At 34.0% G+C, this 25690-nt stretch overlaps 1 protein-coding gene across 1 annotated transcript; it reads right to left on the reverse strand.

Annotated features, from left to right (window-relative positions):
- Nucleotides 1–328: 328 nt before the first annotated feature.
- LOC128173170 (fibropellin-1-like) lies at nucleotides 329–24189 on the reverse strand. Its single transcript, XM_052838885.1, has 32 exons — nucleotides 24083–24189; nucleotides 21393–21496; nucleotides 20706–20777; nucleotides 19141–19239; nucleotides 18133–18220; nucleotides 17302–17434; nucleotides 17105–17177; nucleotides 16489–16683; nucleotides 15964–16096; nucleotides 14918–15043; nucleotides 14593–14687; nucleotides 14296–14417; nucleotides 14025–14167; nucleotides 13193–13309; nucleotides 12855–12949; nucleotides 12361–12505; nucleotides 11770–11957; nucleotides 11123–11192; nucleotides 10451–10576; nucleotides 9851–9979; nucleotides 7452–7580; nucleotides 6471–6599; nucleotides 5895–6017; nucleotides 5534–5662; nucleotides 5185–5313; nucleotides 4733–4855; nucleotides 4024–4491; nucleotides 3436–3561; nucleotides 3025–3107; nucleotides 1874–2000; nucleotides 1348–1529; nucleotides 329–880 (listed from the first exon to the last, which is right to left on the reverse strand). The coding sequence occupies exons 1-32, from the start codon at nucleotides 24165–24167 to the stop codon at nucleotides 755–757; spliced, it is 4212 nt and encodes a 1403-aa protein (XP_052694845.1). The 5' UTR covers nucleotides 24168–24189; the 3' UTR covers nucleotides 329–754.
- Nucleotides 24190–25690: the final 1501 nt, after the last annotated feature.

Below are 25690 nucleotides of genomic sequence, written 5' to 3' on the forward strand. Positions count from 1 at the left end.
ATAAAAAAACCTTTGTGTTCGAACTATATTTATTCACTAGATTGAAATGTTACAGAATGTTGTTTTGAAATGCCTTCTCAGTTTCGAGAATTTTCCTATCAGACCCCCCCCCAAAAAAAAATGATCGTTCTGATATCTCCGGGCATAAAGAATGAGCATATATACAAAAATAAATCTCAATATATTTTCCATTTATCAATTTTATGTGTTCCTCGGTGAAACTGTGTGTATATTTAATATACCCCCCCCCAAACCGAAATGATTACCCGGGACAGACTAGATATAGTTTGCTTTTTAATTGTCATTAGCCAATAAATAAAGCAAGATCGATCAAATGATTTTTCTTATTTCATATGATGCACAAAAACCTCTATAAAATACTAAAATGAAGAAAACTCAACATCAAGGTTATATAACATTTTTTTAAAGGCTATTTTTAGCTCATAGAGTAATTATTGCCACCATTGTGTCACTTGAAAGTTAGTGAACAGAAACATAAAATAATCACATGAAATAATAATACAATTTTTTTTCTACAAATCAGTTTCATTTTTTTAAATTGTGTTATGCGGAATGTTTTTCTTTTTCCAATAAACATAGAAAACTGCATAAATCTGATGAAAGATAATATTATGGAAAAAGATAATTGAAATACTATTCTAAAAATTACAATAAAGTTAAAAAATTTCCCGATAAGCTAAAAAAACACGATTCGTTTACAATAAAATAATGAACTTCGTCCTCTGTGATTCTGCTAAGCCGGAAGTGGCATGGTAGTTGTTGAAGTTGTTGTACCATTGCAAGGGTACGGCATGAGTGTGACGTCATCGATGGCTATATCACTTTTATATGAGCGTCCTCGGATGGCCCGGATGACAACCTAAAATGAAAATTGAGAAGTATGTAGATATGACGAAATAGTTAGCACAGGAGCTAGGTGTAAGGTTTATTAGATAGGTATAAGATAAAATCCAAGGCGGACTCGGGGTGTAGCAAATTTATGGAATTTCTCCGTGGTTGTGGTTTTTCATTATTTTCATTTTATTTTTTCACTATGGGCAGGTTTATATTAATGTAAGAGTTTTTGCTATCTTTGTGCTTTTTTATAGACCGGTAACCTAATATACTGTGGAATCATCATTGCTCGTGGAAAGCCAATTGTACGAGGCTTTCGTGGGTAACCCTTAACCACGAGTTACATCCCCATGAACCTAGTATACACAATCATTTGTTTCATATTTACTAAAATTATCTTGTTTACACTATACCAACGGAATTACGAATTAGTAAAGTATGGAAAATTTCTTAGATTAATTGCATTGCAAAAAGTATTCCTTTGACCCGTACCTTGGTTGATTCGTCCAGATTGAGGTCGAGTTCCAGAAAATTCCACTGGTTTCCTTGGTTACCATTGACCCTGAACTCTTGTGTGAAGCCGAGGCCGGGTGAGTACGTGAGCACCAGGAAGCTGCCCATACCGTTGTTGCTGCCCCACATGTGATACTGGAGACTCAGGCAGTGGGTGCCGTCTGTAAACAAAGATTATGTTACAGTGAACGAAAGTTTCCTCCATAATGAAATTACATTATTTGATAATCAAACTTGATCTTATGTAGTGAAATTGGATAAATCAAATTTTACAGGCATTGTTACTACTTTTTTTTCAAATTCCATTTCTAATGTTTACAATATTTAAGTTTTTTTTCAACTGCAAATAATCAGCCAAAATTTTACTTTTATTTTAAAAGCCCGTGATATATATATAACTAAATACTACTACACGAGCATAGAATGCATTTTTAAATTTAAAAAGTTGAAAAAATTAGTGGATATTTCTGTTTAAGCGCAAAATCACTTGTGTGCTGAAACTTACTTTGAAATGGAACATTGCTGAAAACGTTGTATCGTCCATTTCTTCTTTGTCCAGATGCCTCGAAATAGAAAAAGTAGCGGCCGCTGTAAGCACTGCTGGGGCCAGTACCCCACGAGGGCGTCCTTCTCTGTGATGAAAATAAATGATGAAAAATTATTATATGTCTTGTTTTAACCTATGAAGCAACTATTTATGCAAAGCACTACAATCACAATCGCAACATCTCCGGTCTTTCCGACAAGCAAAGAAAAAGTTATCATTGACTATATCAATTAGGCGTCCATAACAACACGCATCCCCTTTTTGTACATTTTGATACGTCGAGATTTTAGATTTCAGTTTAGCTTCACAAAATTCAATGATGTGTTAACCTTAATATAAGCTGTCTAACAAAACTGATTGGAAGCGACTCTACTCTGTACAAAGTTTTAAAATACGGCGATGTTGATACATTTAAGGTAGCTTTTCGTAACTCTGCCAGAAAAAAAACGAGGAAAAGTTGTCTTTGAGTTTTAAACATTGACATTATTAAACCTAACCACGACTTCCGGTTCAGCGACATCTTTCCACAAAAAGATAACTCAACCAATTCTTATCGATTACAGTTACATATGGTATATTCTATGGTAGAGAATTAACAACCCTAAATTTCTTCTCTTCGTTTTAAATTTAAGCCATGGACATTGAGGAGAGTTGCCATTTTGCGACAGCGTATAAATTATAAGACCATACCGCCATGTAAAACAATTTTTGAAAAAGTCGGTTACATTTATCAAATATTGTTTAACATCAGATTGATAAAAAAAAAACCCAGTCAGTATTCCGGATAAAACCCCATTTAGTTGATTGTGTAGTGAGAATTGAAAAAAACTTTTGTTTTGGTTTTATTTATGGTCTATTTGTTTTTATGCTAACTACCGGATACGATGCATGCGAGAAGTCATGTGAGAAGTCAAACCTAAGTTTCGAAGCGGCAAAGTATATTTCAAATACATAAGAAAGACTCTAGTTGCTTTATCGTTTGGTTCGAGTTGAAAAGGGAGTGCGTTACAAATTTTGAATCAACAGTGGCAACATAGCACTATGGCATTACGACAAAGTCTGTCCAGAAGAGCTTTAACAGTCATCCAGCGGTTGTAAAATTTTCTTACATTTCTCCTTGACCATCCCCGCACTCTCTTCGTCCTCATAAAACAGCTTGGTTCTCTCCATCTCTCAAAGTCACAGGAGAAACCTTAAAACAAGAATGGTAACAGTCAAACAAACCAGCTAAGAATTCATAAGCTGTAGATCTATGAAAAACTTTGATATGGAATCTCCTTGCAACATAAATGCTGTGTGGATGTCATGTGGAATATTTTATCATTAAAATATAATAAAATCGAGAATATTATGGCAAATTCGAGTCTTATGTTGAGTTGGACGTGTACATTTTCAGGTAGGCGAAATATCACGAAATCCACGGTCATGGAAAAAACAGAAGTCATGCGCATACTATGTCTCTTAATATATCTTGGTTGACTTTGGTAAAGAGAAAGATCATAAAAACATTCTTAGAATACCTTCACAATTCTGTCCAAGGAAACCTTGCTGACAATCACATAAGTACGGGTTTACATCCCCTGGTGTGTTTATACAACTTCCGCCGTTTTGGCAAGGGTCGCTTAGACAGGCATCATTAAAGGGGACTGCATAAAAAACCAAACATTTCAATCATTATTATTTTTCATTACATATAGACGAAGCAAAGCTCTTTTACAAATCTTACGATCCACTTTTTTTTAAAAACAAAATGTCGAAAAGGTTTTTACAATTTTTGAAAGGTCTGGATAGTCATAGTCAATTACAGACCATATTAATCTCCATGTAAAAAAGAGCTATAAAGTTCTTTGTTAAATTAAAAGTTTAAAAATCACAGAATTCCGAACAACTAGTTTGTTATAGCTAAGAATTCTGTGACGTGATTTTATAATCAAATGTAACATCTGTATAAAGGACGATGGGTTCCTTTACCAAATATAATCATATTAGGTGTGTCAGCTTAAAAATCATATTTAAAAATTAAGATAGATCTGATTGGTATAAGTTGTTGACCATCCGACCTCATTGTGAAACAAACTTATTTAAGGTAACAACTACATTGTACATACTTTCACATGTTTGTCCTGTATAGCCTTCAGGACATGCGCAGTAGAAGTCTGTATCATAGGACAAACAAGTTCCGCCATTTATACAGGGATATGAAGAGCAGTGGTCCGTTATCGCGATCTCACACAAATCTCCCGAGAAGTCCATGGGGCAGATACAGTAAGAGCCAAAATCATCTGTATGACATGTTCCACCATTATTGCATGGAGACGAGTCGCAGAAATTATTCGTTACAGGAATCTCACACTTATCTCCCGAAAAGCCTGATGGACAATCGCAGTAATAGCCGAAGTCATAGGAACTACAGGAGGCGCCATTTAGACAGGGGGACGGGTTACAGTAGTCTATGGTGACGGATGTGTCACATGTTGGTCCCGTGTAGTCGCTCGTGCATTGACAGAAATAGGTAGCTGTCCCGGATGTACACGTTCCACCGTTCTTGCACGGGAAATCATAACAGTAATCTTGAACTACAAAAATACAGTTACATCACTATCAAGATCCACGTTTATCAATTTAATTTTTGCATGTTCTCTTTGGCCATTGTCAATTTTAATCGGCAACATGCACAAAAGTCTAGTAATGCAGAGTTCTAAAAACAGTGTAATCATCATTTAAATTGAGCTCTTAAATTTTCCTACATCACTTCAGACTCAATGAAATGTTTTTTTTTTTCAAACTTATTTTGTTTTTTGGTTTTTTTACACTTACTTTCACACTTATCCCCAGAGAATTCTGATGGACAGAGACATCGGTAGCCTTTAGAGTCCGTAGCGTCAGCAACACAGGAGGCGGTATTCTGACAGTCATTGTTGTCACACGGGTTGACAGTGACTACAAAGTAAAGAAACATATGTTTGTAGTTATTCTGTTTTTGGTATTTAATAGGGATCATCGATTGTCTTGGCCATTAAGACTGTATTTACCCCTTTAGAAGAAGTGCTCGATATAAAAACTAAAATTTATACCATTCTCAACCGTTCATGTTTCTAGAAACAGTTTATAGATTAATTCAACTGAGTATGACGTTACATTTTGTTACATTTTTTTGGTTACATTTTGTTTAACTATGTTAAAAAATGAATTAAGACACTATTTTTTGCTTAATTTCTGCAACATTTGCTTCTTTAAGGTTATACGTTCAGGTGATTTTTTTCACTTACCGTCACATTTATCTCCCGTGAATCCTGTTGCACAATCACACCTGTACCCGTCTGTTTTGGTTGCGTCCGCAACACAGGTTGCACCGTTCTGACAAGTGTTGCTGTCACATGGGTTGGTAGGCACTGGGGCTTTAAGAAAAATATGAACTTTTCGTTAATGGTGTTTTATATACAGTGGTTATGCGACCACGAAGATTTAGAATAATCGTTGGTATAAAAATTTTACCCCACAATGTTTTATTATTTATTATTTATCAATTTCTGAGTACTTGTGTATCAAAACTTTTGAACTGAATGCCGTTAAGTGATAATTACTTGTTAATTGTAGCACTATGCTAAAACAACTTACTGTCACATTTATCTCCCGTGAATCCTGTTGCACAATTACACCTGTATCCATCAGTTTTGGTTGCGTCCGCAACACAGGTTGCACCGTTCTGACAAGTGTTGCTGTCACAGGGATTGGTAGGCACTGGGGCTTTAAGAGAAATGTGAACTTTTCGTTAATGGTGTTTTATATACATTGTTTATGCGACCACGAAGATTTAGAATAATCGTTGGTATATATATTTTTACCCTACAATGAATGGTGTTAAAAAGAAAACTATTACTTATCAATTTCTAAGTACTTGTATATCAAAACTTTTGAACTGAGTGCCGTTAAGTGATTACTTTGTTTAACTGAAGCACTCGTCTAAAAAATAACTTACTGTCACATTTATCTCCCGTGAATCCTGTTGCACAATCACACCTGTACCCGTCTGTTTTGGTTGCGTCCGCAACACAGGTTGCACCGTTCTGACAAGTGTTGCTGTCACAGGGGTTGGTCGGGACTGGGGCTTTAAGAAAAACGTGAACTTTTCGTTAATGATGTTTCATATGCAATGGTAATTGAAATCGACATTAATTCGTACGTTACAAAAGATGACCAGAAATTATCCCTATTGCGCCTAACAGTATTTCAACCTATGAAAACAATTTCACAGCATGTATTTTCTACCAATCTCAAAGGCGAGGAAGTGCCCAACGCACAGTGCACAAGAGATTGTAAATTGTTTCAATTCTTTATACGTATTCCAAGGAATATGGTAATAGCTGTTTTTTTTTAACCTTTTATGATGCTTCTAAAAAAGTCACTGATTTTATAAACTTATTATTACTATCACTTTCGCTTCACCCTTTAAGGGGGTTTCTTCACGAGAAACCGATTTTTTCGCTGAGTCTGTTACTTATTTTACCATTAACATGTTCTCATATGTTATGCACTGGTAATGTTTTGTACTTACCATCGCATTTATCTCCTGTGAATCCTGTTGCACAGTCACACCTGTATCCATCAGTTTTGGTTGCGTCCGCAACACAGGTTGCACCGTTCTGACAAGTGTTGCTGTCACAAGGGTTGGTAGGCACTGTGGCTGTAATAAACAATGCAGGTTTTGGCTTATAATGTTCATTTATGTCCTCTGTACAAATGAAGTGGGTTACTGCGACAACTGTGTGTGAGCTAGAAGTATACTTGTGAATTAATTTTTGCACCTCAATAAGTGACTCTTCATATAAGCAATGCCAGGGTTGTCCCAAAATAGCGTTGACAAGTGGTGTTTTTCAGTTTATCAAATACACAGGAAGATGAAACTTGTGCCACAAAGGGTTCAAGTAATTTTGATTCAAATTATGTTTTGAAATCAAATATTGTTTGACTTTAAATTAGTGAAATGCAGTTATACTAGATCTTAAATTCGACATGCTGCGCAATGTCAAAAACGAAAAGTTAAAATCAACATAATGAAATGGAAATTGCAAGGAAAAGTACTTTCGAATGAAAAAAAATCAAATAAGAAATGCATATTTGTTAAAAATTCTATTATTTACCCAGAAAATGTTTTGGTTATAACAAAACTTTTAAAGTTTTTATAGCGCATTTTGTAACAAGTTGAAGTTTAAAATCGTAATAAAACGACGACGTCAGTGTTTTGGCGGCCGGTAACTGATAAAATTTCGTTCAGCATTTAGGCGTCCATTTCTTTCAGTCGGGATTTCTTTTTTTTTCAATTTTGTTAGACTACTAATTCACAAATGTATTTCTAAGCAATTTTGTTAATTTTATTTACTTCAAGGGCCGCTTAGGATTTATTTCAAGGTCATTATAAAATTTTATCAGTTACCGCTGCGCTGCCAAGACGCTGATGTCGTCGTTTTATTACGATTTTATTATTTTTTTGCAACTTGTATCACGGTGGCACTTAATCTTTGCTGTAATAACTCACTTTCACATTTATCTCCCGTGAATCCTGTTGCACAATCACACCTGTATCCGTCTGTTTTGGTTGCGTCCGAAACACAGGTTGCACCATTCTGACAAGTGTTGCTGTCACAGGGATTTGTTGTGACTGGGGCTGTAATTAACAGTAAGGGTTTTGAAATCAAGTATTGTTTGAGTTTAAATTAATGAAATGCAAATATACAAGATCTTAAATTCGACATGCGGCGCAATGTCAAAAACGAAAAGTTAAAATCAAATGAATGAAATGGAAATTGCGAGGAAAAGTACTTTCCGAATAAAAAAAATCAAATAAAAAATACTTTTAAAGGATGAGTGCACTTAAGGACATGCGTTATTCGCGAGAAAATAACCTTTAAAAAGAAGAGTTTTTCATTCAATTGCAGAAATGGTCAACATCTAAACTGCAGCTTTACGTGATTGCGTTAAATAAAAGTACATGTATGTTTTTACCAAGTACGAATTTATTTTCATAGGCGGCGTCATAACCTCTTCTTGAATCACCTTACGATAATGAGGACGCCCACTTTTATACTAACTTCATACATAGTCAGCGCATGTTTGTATATTGTTCTCCGTTTAATTAACAGTAGTTGTTTATCTGCATTATCAACGTTATGTCAAAAGGAGATTAAAAGACAAACATGCGCTCATGGTTTATAAATAAAAAACCCCTGCTTCTTCTTACTTTCGCTTTCCCTGTTGTAACCAAGGGTTGATGCATGTTGAATATTATAATTCACCACGTGATTTCTCACCTTAGGTAACTTTGTGAATACAAAATTCTATCACGTGACGTGTAAGGTAGTATGTTTTGTGCTAACTAGCTTAGGACAATGTTTTCGAACACGTTTTAAAGTTGTCTAGCATTGATTTAAAGTCTTCTGTACTTATATAAGCGTGGTTTAAATGTTGAAACCATAATAGTATACATGTACCATATAGAATAGATAGGGTTACATGGTGAAAGAGTGATCACATAAATTTTATACGTGGCATTGTTATTCATGCTACTCTAATTTTAGTACCATTCTGATGATGTCAGCTCCCCCTCTCATGCATATTAATATTAGTCTTATGTTTGATCAAGGGCTGATAAGCGAAAATTCTCCTTTTTTCGAAAGTTGTTAGGAGAAAAGCATAGAATGAACTTATTCTATCACAGTCTAAAATCTTAATTAATGTTAGAAATTGACTAGACTCTTTAAAATTTTTAACAAAAGTGATATTAGGTTAAAAAATAAACGCAACAGAAGCGACCGAAAAGGGCCCAAAAACCCGGTGCTAAGTGCAGTTATCCTTAAAAGTTTATATTATTTACCCAGTAAATGTTTTGGCTATAACACAAAGATTTTATAGAGCTTTTTGTGACAGGTTGCAGTGTAAAATCGTAATAAAACGATATCAGCGTCAAAGACGGCGCGTCGGTAACTGATAAAATGTCGTAAAGACCTTGAAATAAATCCTAAGCGGCTTTTGAAGTAAATAAAATTAACAAAATTGCTTAGAAATGCATTTGTGAATTAGTAGTCTAACAACATTGTAAAAAAAAAGAACTCCCGACTGAAAGAAACGGACGACAAAATGCTGGACGACAAATTTTGGTAAGACGGACGTTGGAGAACAAGTAATGCAGGGCAAGTTTGGCGTCAGCAGATCGTTTGTACTTAAAAAAAACTTTTATAAAAAATATTTAATAAAAATATTAAACAATATATATAAAATGTGCACTCAGCATACGTGTTCAAAGAAACTAATTTTTTAGGACATTTTCGGAAATAAAACATATTATTTAATGCTATCGTCAACGATGTTTAGAGTTTAGCAACAACAAAAAGACTGGAAAGTTTCGACGTCGCACAATGGGCCGCCTGACAAAATCTGTTATTACTAATAATTCATTTTTTCAATAAAGAAATAAAGAAGAGATTTGGATTTTTAAAAAAAATATCAGAAGCCCGTCTCGCGAAATCTAAAATCTCACTTTTAATTTTCATGTAAACTGCATGAAATATGATAAAATTTCGGTTTTCGTGATTTTATGCACTCGATCGCAATTTGATGAAAAATCGTTCAATCGCGGAATTATGTACACTCGCGTATAGTAAGGAATCTAGAGTACATGTTATCTCAATAACCTTAATTTAAAGAGGACTGGATGATAATTTAAATGTCACTAAAAAGCATTGTATAAAGATACCCAAATTGACTAGGTAAAAGATACAGGGATTTTCTTTAATAAATCAGTTTTGGGTAAACAAATCAGATCTCAAAATTTATATTGATCTAATGGGCAACCTATTGACCACCCAGATTCCTAGGTAGAATGGCGTTGAGTTGCTACTTGTATCACGGTGGCCCTAAATCTTTGCTGTAATAACTCACTTTCACATTTATCTCCCGTGAATCCTGTTGCACAGTCACACCTGTACCCGTCTGTTTTGGTTGCGTCCGTAACACAGGTTGCACCGTTCTGACACGTGTTGCTGTCACAGGGGTTTGTTGTAACTGAGGCTGAAACGGAGAAAGTTTTACATAAATACAAAATATTACGCGTGTGTGATTGTATTGATATATTTTTAAAGTTCCAGCACCATTTTTATAGATATCAATTCAATAGTCTTTTTAATCAGTGGATTTCATCGATCCCACTTATAGGAATAGGAACTCTTGGACAAATACTTCTACGTCCACTTATATTTCAAAATAAATTCTGATATTGGTTCAAATTATTTAAATTTCTCTGAAAACGTGTCTATTAATGTGTATCCACAGCAAGAGTACATTATCACTTACTAGGTTTGTATAGGAAAATTTGTCGCGTTGATTACGTCCATGAAAATTTGCAACGTAAATTATGTTGCGTCCGCCATGTTGTCGTCTACATTTTGTGATTGTTCGTCCAAAGAGACGACACTCACGTGACGCGTTTTATCCAATGACGTTGCGTCAATTAAGGCAAAAAAAAAAAAGATTCCGACTTACTTTCGCAACGGTCTCCAGAGAATCCTGTAGGACAAGTACAGACGTACTTAGATCCGGTCGGCGGGTTTGATTCGTCACAGGTTCCACTATTCAGACATGGGTTAGGATTACAGGGGGTGTTTGTGCCTAAAATGTTTCAAAAATAATTTCAAATATTTTGATGCATTCACAAACTGACAAAAAAAAAAAGAATTTAATTCCGGTTGTAACGCGCTTTTTGATTGGCAAAAGAATTATTTTATATTGTTTAAAGAATGTTGCCTACGTCATAGTAAGACTAACGTAAAAAAATGTATTAATCCGCCTGACGTTATAGCAAAAAATTAAATTGTAAGCAATGAATGCAATATTTTTTAGTTTTATAGGATATAAAATGGTTTGGGACAGTTTACGCTTTTTTATAGAAAAAATATTGCATTCATTCCTTAAATTATTTCAAATTAAATGTTCAAACTAAAACGTGCATCTCTCAATAGCAGTGACATTATCAGATTTTTAAATTCTAAATGTAAATCTAAAAATGGCGATTGAAATTTACCGAAATCATTAACTTAAAATCAAAGTTAAAAGTAGTATCGAATATCCCTTTAAAAATAGCCCTTAGTATAATCAGTGACAAAATGTTTGAAGCGATCGATGGCAAAAACAAATCAGTATATATGGACTACTTACAGAGTCCGGGGCGGAGGGATATGTTATCGACTCCGATCAGCTGAGGTCCTATTACTCCTTCTATGTAGATCTGTCAATGGGTCACAGACACTTTACATTAGATAATACTTATGTGGATGTACTGATACTTTATATCTATTTGGACAAGTTGCATTGTGGGTGCATAAAATATTCGTTGGCATCAATTTTCGCGGATAAAAAATATAAAAAATTAGACATTATAAAAAAAAAAATGGAAAAATTTGTATTCTCTGATTTTTCATTTCCTTTTTTTTTATAATGTCGAAATCGGTTTTCGTTTTCTTTTTTTAACGTCATTTTTGTTTTTATGCACTCCGCAAAGAAAATTAATGAATATTAAATAAAATTAAAACATCATCAATCAAAGCATTTAGCTAGAGGTATATTTGTAGTTATGGCAAGCGTTTGGTGAATACTAATAAAACGGATAAATTATTGCGATACGTGCAAAGTTTAGTATTGGCATACTAGGTCAAAAGCAATAGATTAACGACACCTTCGATTGCCAGAGATAAAACAGTATATGTGAAACTTTTTAAATATATTCTATTCTGGTAATGCTCTTAAGAAATGTTTTGAAATGTTTTGATGACATGTGATATATACAGATCAGTATAGATCATTACCACTAAGTTGTCAACAGCTGAAATGGACACAGTTTCCGTCTTCCAGGTATAATCTGTGGTCGTTTTCAGGTTTTTGACGTTAGTTTTAGTCTTTCCGGTTCCTTCCACATACACGTTGATCTCGGTTAAAAAACTGCCTTGTTCATAATTACCGAGGGAGTAGTCGAATGATAGACAGCGGTCAACAGCTGAAATATGAATACTGTAACTGATTAGGTATGCTTCAAATGATTGATTAAGTTCATTACACTGAATAATATCACGAACGAATAACACCACACACAAATGCCCCATTTTGTCCAAAAAAAATATTTCCATATTACGGACATACAATTCATTTCAAAAAAGTGTTTAAGATTTTCCCTTTTTGACGTCTTTTAGCATTCGCAAAAAATAAATGTAACAATTCTAGAATCAGAAAGCAAAAATTGCACCCAGAAAAATTAATCAAGTAAAAAAAGATATAATATTGCTTAAAAAAAATGAATAAACTACCGAGAAAAATATTTAGAAATATACCAATTATGAGCGCTAGTAAACGCCATTTTTCATTCAATAACCTGTCACAAAACCTATACATGATACACATACCAGTTAATTGTGCAGAGGTTTTAATGGCTGCTTTCGACCCATAATTCCATGGTACCCCGTCGTAGTAGGGTGTGAGGGTGAGGAACTGGTATCCGGTCCCTCTGGTCAGAACTCCTGACCCACAGCCCCGCCAGTCACACAGCCTCTGTAGGGTGACCAAATAAACGAGAGTGTATCAGCTGTTGTGCCTCTGTTAGTAGCGTTATACTTAATTATTGAATTTTGTTTAACTAATAATTGTAAAAATTGTTAACCAGCTAAACAATTAAAGAAAGTATTCATTATTTTCCCACCCCCTCAAACCATATAAAGATATAATAAGGAAAAAAGCTAATTAGAAGATCTTTTTTAAAGTGCAAAGACCGTAATCCAATATATGGTTAGGTAATGTCTTCTCAAATATAATATTGTCAGACTAATTATTTATGTCAGAATGGACGGAGTAACGGGCTACTAAGGTTTCGGTTTAAACAGGTTTGTTTGAACTCTGTTACCGTATTGAAGTTCCAACCAATATCGGATGAAGGGTCCTGGTCAAACAAACACGTGCCGAAATCGTCCTCGTGGTCACACAGGTTGTAAGATGGCGCTGACAAAAAATTAACTGCATATAGAATTTGCACTAAAAATTTCTTTCTATACACGAGAAAATATTGTAGGTACTTTTAATTAAGTAAGTTCAAGTCATAAAAATATTGTTTGGTTCAGTATTTTAACTAGATCATGCGTTTGTTTATAATATAACGATATATGTTACTACCACCAACACCTTATCTTCAAAAAAAAAAAAAACATGTCCGGTGACATGTACGATATGAAACCAGAGTCTTACCTCTGAACTCGTCGCAGTTTTTGCCCGAGAGGCCATTTTGACAGGAGCAGGTGTACGATCCGTCACCGCTCCCCTCGGTACAGAGAGATCCTGTTTTACAGGGAGAACTGATACATCCTGTAAAGACAGAATCATAATAACTGTAAACACATTACAGTACAAACACAGCAGTAAAGAAAGAGAGCCTGTTTTACAGGGGGAACTCATACATCCTGTAAACGAAGAGATTTAACATTTGTAAACAAGTAAACTTGCAACTCCATATTAATTCAATTTTTTACCCCCCCCCCCTCCGATGCTTCGTGCCTGATTTCTATAAACAAAACTTAAAACATACATTTCTGTATGTCACAGTCATATATCCTGTAAACAAAAAAAAAATACAATTTCTGTAAACATTACATATTACAAAACAATAAGTATAGAGAAAGATTGTTTTTCGGGGAGAACTCAGATATAGCATTTAAACACTACTAAACCAAGTACACAATCTGCATCTATTGGTGCAGAGAGCACATGTCTTATATGGAGATAGCGTAAACCCTGTAAACAAAAATAAAATACAATTCATTTGAACCAACAAAACAAAGAGAGCATTTGTTTTAGAGGGAAAAGTCATACATCCTGAACAAAAAAAAAATTCGGTAAAACCTAATTTACATAGAATTTTATTATTGCTATATATTTTAAATTTATTATCATTTTATCCACATTGTTCTTAAAATCACGCAAATTAAACACTTTAGATTCAATACAGTAGAAACATAACTTCTCTGCATACCCATTTCAAGTATTCAGTGTCAAATAAACCAGGAGCAAATTGACTGGTTACCTGATTTCATGGCTTCCACTTTTACGGTGAAGCCAGTTCCTGGTGTTTGAGTTTTTTGACTGTTGAATTGAATCATAAATGGCGACGCCTTCCCAATGTTAGCCTGTGTGTATGTTTTAGTTGTTGTAGACTGTCCACACAATCTGTTGAATAGAAAATATGACAAATTTTGACAAAATAGAACTATAAAAAAATAAATATATGATATTTTCAACAATATTCAAACATATTACTATGAGAATCGGATTAGATAATAATTCATTTAAATTACTCTTTTCCCTCGTCTCCAATCAGATAGTCTCTGAATTCTAACCAATGGTAGCAGTCGTTCTGTGAGCTGAATGGCAGGTCGACTGACGTCACAGTTGCTTTGATAATGGAATCAGACTCCCCCTAAGAATTAGAGAAAAAATTAGTTCCAAATAAGGAATTAATCCTTGATATTCATAATTGCAATAGCGTGCGTTACTCAATTTGTATGCGACTGTATCTTTCAAAAAATCATGATTCAATGCTATAATGATAAATCCTAAAAAAAAAATCATGCTCCAACCTCTGTAATATTTACCTTGACCAGCCACGTGCATGTTTTTCCTTGGGTATATGACGTCATTTTGATTTCTTCTGATCCACCATTGGAGAGATTAATGATTTTTCCACAATCTAAAACAATAAAAAATATAATTTTTGTTTTACAAAATAAGCTTTCCCATATTTTAGTCAACACTTCATCATTTAATCTATTTGATGACGTCATAGATAAAGTGCGGTCCCACATGCCGAACGCCCTAATATAACCTGATACCATAACAATTGACATCAAAGAATCCTACTGAAGTCCGCTCCATCAAGTACTTTCAATACTTTGATTATATTAACAATAATTCACTGACCTGCGTCTGTGTCGAGTTCCTCACACGTTGTGCCCTTGAGACCCGAGGGACACTGGCATTCACACGTGGTTTTGTCCACAGCTTGCATTCGGAAACCCTCATTTTGACAGGAAACTGTGCACGATGCTAAAAAGAACAAAAGCAAACATATGATTTTCACCCTTTCCTAATGTCATATGATACTTTCTGACATATGTCGTCGACATTTTTTTCACGTTTTGGTTGGAAAAAGGGAACAATACTCTGTCCTAAGATATCCTCGAATCACATTTTGCCTCATTACTTAATATTCATAAATACCTTAGGATTCAAATGATGTTCAATCAAAAGTACGAAAATTTTCCAAGATTTCTCAGTCGAAACGCCCCCTTTAGCATATCAGATTTTAAAACATGGCTAAAAATGTGATGTCTACGGGGATTTTGTATTGCAGCAAGCCCGGATGATAACGTTAAAAAATTGCGCGAGATATTCCGAGTGACTTAAGATGCAAACATTTCCCATTATAAATCTCCGTAAGAAGTCTGTTTTCGTTACAGTGAATTTTTCGAGTGAAAATTGATAATGTGTCAATGAAGATGACTTGGAAATTCCCTTTTATCGATTTTAATTGCACTTCTTTCACAGGTATGTGTATTTTTATTAAAAATCGTCCAAATGTGCTGCATAAATATCACGGGACAGACTATAGGACGCACATGAAAAGAAATCTCGCATAAGCGCTTAAGCTTAAGCCAAATAGTCTTGACTTTAGGAATCTGTCACTTCCAGTTAGCCTAATTCGGTAACTAAGTTTAATATAATCTTGACAGGACCTCAACCTATTCAACAGGCGACTGTTGAAGAGATGGTTACGGCATTAAATGAAACTGCATGATGGGTTGAAAACCTCGACATCCCAAAATCATTAAAATCGTATACGTGTATACTATACACATCTCTCAATTATCATTTTTCTTTTCTTTTAGTTTTTAAAGTTGAGTTCGATTTACATCTTCAGAAAACTTTGATAGTTTTTCATTGTAAAATCACCGAGATATCCTTACCGGAAGGACAGCTATAAACCTGGTTGACTTCCGCCATGTCGTAAAAGGAAAACCCGCTCTTGAAGTTGGAAATGAGATACTCCAAGTCCTGGTCTGGTATTGTCATTGTGTTCTTGCCATTTGATGTAAAAGCCTGAAATATTTATGGTACAAAATTATATATCATTATACAAAGTCTATGAGATAAAGCCATTCAATCAGCAGTTAACAGCTGAAAAAAAACTACTCGAACACAGTAGTCGGCAATTTTTTCAATTTGTTGTAAATAAATTTAAAAATTAGGCAAAATTATAACAGTGAGGGAACAAATTGATAAAATTGCCGCCGACTCCTGTGATACGAAGCAAAATGGGAGAAACTTTTCTTTTTCACAATCTATATGACGTAACATGGTATTTTTTTCGAAAGGCACATCATTTCGACTCCCAACATGATGATGTTGCCCATGATAAAACATGACATCGTCAAAGGGAAATCTTTGTTTTGTACATGTATATAAACTAAAGCCCGAGAGAGCTTCTTTACCGTCAAGTGGTACTGCAGAATGGAGGCGTAGTCGTACACCTCGTTGTTCTTTGTCTGGGCACTGAGAGCGTACTGGTCGTTGTAAGCACTCTGTATATTCTCCCAGTTGATCTTCACGAAGTATTTCCTCCTGTTTCTCTGCTGTTCATGAAGACCTCCCATAGCATGGTGCAATTCGTGTAGAACTACGTATTCCTACGAGTTGAAAATTAAAAAAAAAGAATAAGCATAAAACAACATGAGACCAAATTGAAAATTCGTTTTCTTAAAATTCAATCCTTATTTTTGCAATGCATAAGTTCGTATGACAAGTTTTCCTATTTTATTTTTTTACTCTAAGACTTTTTTACGAGACAGTCTTTATAACCAGTATATGTTTATCTATTTTATAAATATTTACAATAAGGCTAAGTACTATCCTGATGTTTTTTTAACATTTAATAATCTTATTACTTCAAAACGAGACATTGATGCGACAATGGCGAAACTGCGAGTAACTCTCCCGCTAATTTGTAATTACAGGTAAGTATCATTTACTTTGTAAAATCGGCAGTCGACAAATCATTACGTTTTACTGGTTACCGATAACTCCCAATATAAAGAGTGCAGTACTCACATCTAAGCATCCTTGACCGAGATTGAGTCCTTGACCTCCAGAGAATTTAACATTGCCGACGTAGGACCAACACCTGAAATACATCGTGCAAAACGTTCAATTTAAATTCTCTATCAAATATTTAAATGAAAACAAATTAAGTTGAGAGAGAGAAGAAAAGGAGAGAGAGCGAGAGAGAGAGAGACTATTCTAATCACCCATTCTGATCGCCTGTGATTTTCACAAAGTACGCATCATCGGCAGTTTTGAGTCTCCACCTGACACATGTGGTTTGTGCAATATGTGCCACCATATTTTCTATAAGTGTGGTGGCTTGACTGAGTCGGGTCCCTAAAATGCGAGTTACGTAAATAATAAAATGCTTTCTTTGTGTTTCATACAAGTATGAAGGTAGCTAGCATTGCAGAAAACTGGCAGCTACCACAAAATATGATCATATACATGTAGTTATATTAACTTATAATTGATTTATACATTTAAGATTATAATTAGATTATTCTACTGTGTGTATGGTCTGTATGTTATATGCTTTGGACCGTTAATAGCCAGCTGTACTTTGAACAATATCGAGGATTTCTCTTTGTAGAGGTTTCCAATATCAAGATCACATCAAGCGCATACGCATTTTAAAAAAAAAAATACTCCCCAATTTTTTTGGCGGTCACAATTTATTTGTTTGGCGGCCCCGGAAACCGCCAGATAATTATCTAATTGGCATCCGCCACAAAATATGGTGGCCGCCAGATTGTATGTTTCTCTAACCATGCACAAATCAGTTACTAGATAGGAATAAATTATTCTCAAGCTCAACATGTGATTATGGAATTTAACAAAGACATAAAAAGATTGTGCGATGTTGAATAAGTTTTAAATTGTTCACCCGGGAATAAGTGAATTCTTCACTTTGAAATAATCAGAATCAAGATAAAGGGTAGAAACATGCCCAAATGAGATAAGGTATATATATATATCCCATCCTATGATAAAAACGTAAAATGCATAGAAATTAATGAGTAAAGAAGACTAACCGAAAGAATTTGCGTCGATCTCATATGGGATCACGCCATTTTCCCAAAGAAAACTTGACGAAATTCCGAAATTTCTTGCTTGAATAGCCTGTAAATTAAAAAACAAAACAAATTGTTTGAGCCAATATTAAGATTAATACATCTTCATCTATTAAAGCAGCATATCTCTTATTTGACTTTATAGGAATATTCGAATTTGAATATTGACCAGTGAAATTCAGAGAGAAATAAGTGGCAAAGAATTCGAACGCCTTCAAAAGTGGGGAATAGTACGAAACATTAACATTTTTTTTCAAATGCAACAATAAATTAACAAATTTATCAGAGAGTATGAAAACATAACGAAGTGTTGAGGTGATGAAATTGTAACAGAAGGACCAGTTCAGTTTTAAATTTTATCTCAAAATGCAGTTGAATTTAGTAATATTTCAGCATTCGTAAGATCCAAAGTTCAGCATTTCAACACAGGAAAACCCTTTGAAATCCAATATAAATCATGAAAAACGGTACCAAAAAAAACATATAGTAAATGTCCTATATTTGGCTGTGTATTCTATTTAGCGCATTTTGACACAGGGGCAAAGCCCGTTTTAACATTAATTTCAGTGTAACCATAAATAAAGATTATTACATTAAAATTAATGTTAAGACGGGTTACAGTCAAATGAATGTTAAAACGGGCTTGGCCCCTGTGGTTTTGGCGGAATGCGGCTTCCACTGAATCAAGTACATCGCTAAATGCAATGCATATTAAGTATAAGTTACATTTAGGAATATGCTAATTCAAATCCATGCAAAACGTTCATAAACTATTTTCCGCCAAATATCGTACATGCCAAATATAATATATTTAGAGTATGAAACCTGGAAAACTGAGTTAAAAATAGCAAGTTTTCCAATATAAACAAAATTGAATCAACAACTATAAGCAAAATTGAGTATGAAAAACACGCAAATGACGACCAATCAAAAGCAGCAATGATTTAATGAGGACCAATCAGATCTCACCTTTTTGACCCCTACAACGGGTGGATTTACCGGGGGTCGGGGGTGTCTGTCTTTGTTGTCATCATTCGCTTGTTGTTCGTTGACATGGACGTTGTTGGGCTGAAAGAATTGTTATTGATGTCAATGCCTTAATTAACGTTTCTTTAACTGTTGACACTGTTATCTGTTGTCAATGAAATAGGGTCAAATTCATTTTTGGGGGGGGGGGGGGAATGGGGAAAGGGGGGGGGGGCTAACTGTTGACAATGTTATCTGTTCTGAAAAAAAAAAATAGGGTCAAATTCATTTTTTTTGGGGGGGGGGGGGGGGTAGGGAGGATGGGAGGGGTGGTCAGTAACATCGACACTGTACAATAGATAACAACTCTGACTGAATGAAATTTTTTAACTTCATTTTTTCAAGATAAGTTGTGTTTTTGCTGGTAGTATACTCCACTAGCAAGAATATAAAAATTCCAATCATGTGTATTTCGATTCAATTCAAGATTTTTTAAAATGAAGAATTAATATTACAAACACATTCGACGTGGAAAGCCTCGATCTGATCTCGATTTTGATTAAACTTTTGATCGCTAAAAATTATCTCACAATTACGGATTAAAGTGATAGGGACATATATTTATATATACCAGCATAATCTGAAACAAAAACGATGGTTTAAACGATATGACCTTTTATCATAGCATCGTATTTGTTGAAGAAGGATTTTTTTTAAAGTTATTATTCTAGAACTGTTTGTGCAAATGTTGAAGAAAAGTATGCAGTATTTTTTTTTTTTATAAAACTTACATTAAATAGAAATTCAATGGCGGCACTGTCTGTATTTTTATTACTTTATCAAACGATTCAAAAGATGCACAGTTTTGTAAGTTTTAAAAACGATATCTTACAAATAAACAACAAAATATTAATAACGAATAACAGCTCTCGATCTTTCATAATTTCTTGTATTTTGTTTATAATTCTTTATCAAATACTTTTTAACTTAGAAAACTTTGAACCAGTTTAATGACGCATCGCCCCTCAGGCTTTTCTGGCCTTTGATTTTTTAATCATTTCTTTTTTGATGGTCAAATCGTTAGGCACTGAATTATATGAGATAAACCCGAACAGACACGGGTCAAAATTTAGTCAGGTGTAACAAAACCTACATGTATACATATTCTAATCATTTCTTGTAAAGATGAATTGAATCAAACAGCAGACGCTATAAGCTTTGTGACCATACGGGTCAGTCAATTGACACCATCCCGCGACAATCGCCCTCCAGACTTCTGGATTTACCTAGTTCCGTCACGATAGCTAAAACACATTCAATGACTGAGGTGGTCGACCATTGCTACCATTCGTGTGGATAAAATTTCAGAGGTCACCAGGAAGTCCATTATTTGAAGTGATGTTGTCCTTTTTTTTTTTTGCTATAAATTTGTCTGTTTACTGAGAATTTGTTTTTTTTTGTTTGTTTGTTTGTTTTTTTTTTGGGGGGGGGGGGGGTTAGAACATGGAACTGGAGAGAATTGAGATTCAGACGCCTGTGATCTAAGATTTATAGACACGTGTACCTACCTTCAACTCTTTGTCCCCCACAATGACCGTCTGTCTCTCTGCGTCGTTCTCATCCTCTGTACTTAAAACGTCCTGTGTGTATCAGAAAGTTACAAATAAAACAGCTACATACCCAACTTGTACTTAGTGAATGCCCCTTACATTTAATGATTCAACAAGGAGGAAAAAGACCTCCATAAAGCATGCTCTCGTGAAGCCATTCACATAGCACTTCCAATCATGTGTTGTTCTATAAGCGAGTAAGAAGATGGGTGTAAAAAGACAACCCAAAAAAAATCCAAAAATGGGCGACCCTGTCAAATCATGATGAAAAATCATTAGAATTGTTTACAATGGGAAAAAATATTTAGACGAATATTATTGTCCTACCAGTATTTATCAAGTAAAACTGTATTCGTCACAACAGGCGAATTTAACCCATTTTGGCACAGTTTATATAACACCAAAATGGGATACCTATCTCTGTAGCGCTATTAGTATAGATTCAGCATACGAACACACAGGTCTAACACGACGGGGACTTTTTGCTTTTATAAATAGCAATACATTTTAAAAGTTGATTTCCCCCAAGAAATTGAAGTCTAAGTCGAACGCCTGCTTAAACTCCATATATCATTAAGAAATTAATATAAAGGTTTGCACTTGTATGTAAAACTTTCCCAAAGGTGTAGTGAACCTTCTTCTCACCTTCTCCAAAGGATCTTCTGCTCCATTGGACCCACGTGACTGTAAGTCTTTCTGATTTGTGACGTATTTGTCGAGCGCGTTAAGGAGATCTCGCAACCGAACGTCTACAAAAGGAAGAGTTTATAGTAAAAAAGAAAAAAAGGGAAAAAACTAGAAGGAGAAATATATATATAAAGAAACACGGGGAAAGGAAATGAGAGAGAGAGAGAGAGAGAGAGAGAAACATGGGAGAGAACCATGTGAGAGAAAAAGACAGATAGAGAGATGAGAAAGAGAAAGAAAAGGGGAAGATGAATGCACGAGAAAATGGAGAAAAATATAAGAGAAATGGAGAGGGGAAAAAGAAGAGAAAGAAAGAATGGCTATAAAATTGAGAATTGCGTTCCGAAAACAAACACAACTCTCTAAAGTTATAGAGTCTCAATACGTGTATTATTAATTATTGAAGAAAAATTCAAAAATGATTTATTTTTTGTATACAATGTTACCAATTATCAAGCCTCGTGAAATTAAAAGGTTTTTCTTTTGTGATCAAATCAAATTCTATAAAGTCATCTGTTTTCTCATTGAATTTAACTTCAAAGAGTTTTTTTTACCTCTTAGTGTTACAAATTTCTCTACATTTTTATCTGCTATATCATCTCTGATTTTCAACGAAAGAAATCCAAATACACGTTCACACTAATTGATTTGTAAGAGCGGAGTTCGAAAAATAAAACGTCACGTGATTATTGAACCGCGAATTGAAAGAGACGACGATGGTGTCTAATCAAAATATCTCAATTTCTCCCCAAGGGGTATGTCTTATTAACAAAGAGGAACATTTAATTGGAAATTGTCACGGGTTTTCAATTTGATACTAGAAAGTTTATATAGAAAACACTTTGAAACGTACGTGTAGCAGCTCAGAAATTTTTCTCTACCGTGCTATCGTTTTATCGATTGAAATCCTCCGGAGAGAGAGAGAGAGAGAGAGAGAGAGAGAGAGAGAGAGAGAGAGAGAGAGAGAGAGAGAGAGAGAGAGAGAGAGACAGACAGACAGACAGACAGACAGACAGACAGACAGACAGACAGACAGAGAGCATGAAAGAGAAAGAAAGTAATATAAGAAAAATGAGAAAGAGACTTTGTATGCAATCAATATATTCACATTAAGGTTCCTCGACACACCAAAATTTTATTTTATGGATCGATAGAGAATCTTTTTTGAAACATGATTCCACAAAACAGAGATCAATATCGGCTTTCAGTTATTTTATACGATTTTTTTTGTATTTTTTCAGTGAAATAGGGAAAACTGTTTTGTAGACAAACAGAATATATTAGAGCTTAAAACTTGTTGTCAATAAATGTGTAATATAATTATAAATAAATTCATGCCAAAGATCATTTGGTCAAGTGTTTAATTTTTTAATTAAAAAAGTATTTCTGAAAATCAAAATTGTAATTCTTTAATATCTTTTTAATCTATGGATAAAATTTTAAAAATAACATATAGTCACATAAACTATTTACTAAACAATGATATTTTACAAAGAAATTGAAATGAAAATGCGAAATTTTGGGAAAATTGCTATTTATAAAATTTGAACCGATCCCGATTGAAAAAAACTGATCCCGATCAGAATTATTTTAAAATTGAAATTTTACAAATAAACTGCAGTTTTTTTCTAAGTAATTGATAAAAATTATGAAGTTAGTAAATGACGAAACCATTTTTCAGCTAAACAACCTGAAATTTTTGCGAAATTCTGATTCATTCTAACTTTATGTGATTTCGTTCGGGATCAGTTTAATTACAATCGGGATCGGTTCGATTTTGAAATTTTCCATTTATACTTTAATTTCACTATTTGGTTTCAATTTCTTGTTGAAATATGATTGTACAGCAATTGTTAAATGCGAGTAACAGTTTATCTGCAGTTTTTTTCCATAGATTTAAAAAATATCTACAATCCTTTTTTTTCATTTTCATAAATATTTTTTTTACAAAAATATTTCAAAGTTTATCTGGCCGTTTTTGATATGTATTTATTGATAATTGTATTGTGCATTAATTGATAACAAATTTTTAGCTCTAATATAACTTGTTCGCAGCTAAAACGATGTTTCCGGTTTTGATAAAAAAAATACAAAAAAATTCATATAAAATAATCAGAGGCCGATATAGGTGTCATTTTTGAATAATCATTTCTCAAAAAGAATTCTTCATCGATCCATCAAATAATGCATTGGTGTGTCGAGCCACCTTAAAAAATAGAGAAGGCTTACATAGGCATTGCCTGCAGACTAATCCATTTATGTAAATGTATATTTGCAAAATAAAATATGTTCAAATCAAATCAGATTAAAAAAAATGCAACTTGTAAATACTTCAATAAAAGATACTGCTACTATAACTGTCAATACACGCGCTGACTGGTATATTAAGCATTTATCAATTGGTGCATGCAATTTTAAGATTTTAATTTAAATTTGTAATTCAACATAAAGTGAACATTGCTTTTGTGTTTCTGTTTTTATTTATTTAGGAAGTTCTCTCCCTCTGTCGTGCATCTTGAATATTGTTGGCAAATTTATCTCTTTTCTCAATTCGCAATTTAAACAATATGAAGCTTTAAAAATTAATTTTTGCAATTTTAATTTTGCTTTAATAATTCTTAGAACTACCGGAAAAAAAATATTTTTACCTTGAATTTTTGGCGTACTTCTCGGTTGAACTGCTGCAATGCTAACCCCGAAAAGGAGCACGCACAGAAGATGCCGTGCTTTCATGACTGTTGGCTTCTGAATTCTTTTTTTGGATGACCACGTCCAGAATCTACCCTATATACCGGAGGCCCACCGAGCGTGGGTGGCAGTGGGCCATAACAAATTTGTCCGGACATGAATACCCAAAGTTACTGGCGCGTCCAGTGATATTTTCAATAAACAACAACTTCGTGATCCACATCATGGTTCGTTTAATCTACTAATTTGCTGATTTTTAGAAAAAGCGGCGAAAATAAATAAATAAACTCAAACAGTGTTCGTAAGGTTTATGACCTTTACTAAGAAAAGACGTCATAAATTGTCTTGTTTGCGCTTTTCATCCTCTGGATTGAAAATATTATTTTTAAATTTTGATTATAAAACGTCGTAGATTGTGACGTTGGCGAAGGCTGTTGGCGTTGGAGGATGAGTTTGATTTTTCAAAAGATTGAAAAAATAACTCCCCAAATAAGCCCAAAAATTCCTCAAGAATGAAGTTTTTTAATTTTAAATTAAACAATATCTATATGTTTATTCAAATATATAGAATATGAAAAAGAAAAAGAGGCAGAGAAGCTAATCTTCGTTCCCTTCCCGACCGTACGGTCAGAGTAATTACTTATAAACACAAAAAACAAAAAAAAAAACAGAGGAGAAAAAACGTAAAAAGAAGAACGGCAGGAACGAAATGAAAATAAGAATTGTAACACCATCAACTTCTACTTTTGGTTTAATGGATTTATTGTGCTACGCTTTTATAATGGAATAGATACGTGTACAATTACTGGGAAAAAATACACTTTGTATATTGGTTTTTGTTAATTTTATTTTACCGATTTAGAAAAAAGTACAATATGAATATGTTCAATGTCCTCTTATCTTAAGACATAAACATTTGTAACCCTGCCACCAACCGAATCCTTTGGGAGTTTTTTTCTCTGAGAGAATTAATTTAACTATAAATATATACTAAAGGAGAATCTTAAACTACTTGTATTAATTGTTTTCCAGCACTTACTGCGGATGGTAATAAAATATATATGCGTGATGGTGTTCTTAAAGGTATTCTAATAGTACGTTTTGTTTTTTAAAATCAATTCTTAATACACGATTTAACATATCAGCTAAGTTTAAAGTAGTAAACTCAAACAAAAAATCACCCATTACTAATGATAATGATATAATACATGACATGTACCATCCAAATTTTTTCCCATATCCGTAAAAAAAAAATTCAGAAAGTTACAGCCGTAGTGGTCAAACGGAGATTTTCAAAATAAAAGAAGAGGGAACGATTTCTTGCGAGTATTTGGATCTTCATTTATTTTCCCTCTATTAATTCTTACTGTCTTGATATTTAAATCATCATGTTGTTTTCTTGCGCAGCGTTACGACTGATCGAACATCAATATTGATAGAATGGATTCTATTCTTAAGCTGGTACATGTATATATATATCTGCAGGCATTAACGAATGAACACATCTACTAACGTTATCAAACATTACAATCTTCAGGCCTTAAACTTTTAAGCTGGAATGTGCTAAA

This window comes from Crassostrea angulata, chromosome 2 (assembly GCF_025612915.1).
Source record: "Crassostrea angulata isolate pt1a10 chromosome 2, ASM2561291v2, whole genome shotgun sequence".
In the NCBI taxonomy this organism is placed as follows: Eukaryota; Metazoa; Mollusca; class Bivalvia; order Ostreida; family Ostreidae; genus Magallana; species Magallana angulata.

Coding starts and splice junctions, on each gene's coding strand:
- LOC128173170 (XM_052838885.1), bottom strand. CDS start 24,167: ATGAAAGCACGGCATCTTCTGTGCGTGCTCCTTTTCGGGGTTAGCATT. Junction 12,506..12,854: donor TTGGTTGGAACTTCAATACG/GTAACAGAGTTC, acceptor GTCACCCTACAG/AGGCTGTGTGACTGGCGGGG. Junction 881..1,347: donor ATCTGGACGAATCAACCAAG/GTACGGGTCAAA, acceptor TTTTCATTTTAG/GTTGTCATCCGGGCCATCCG.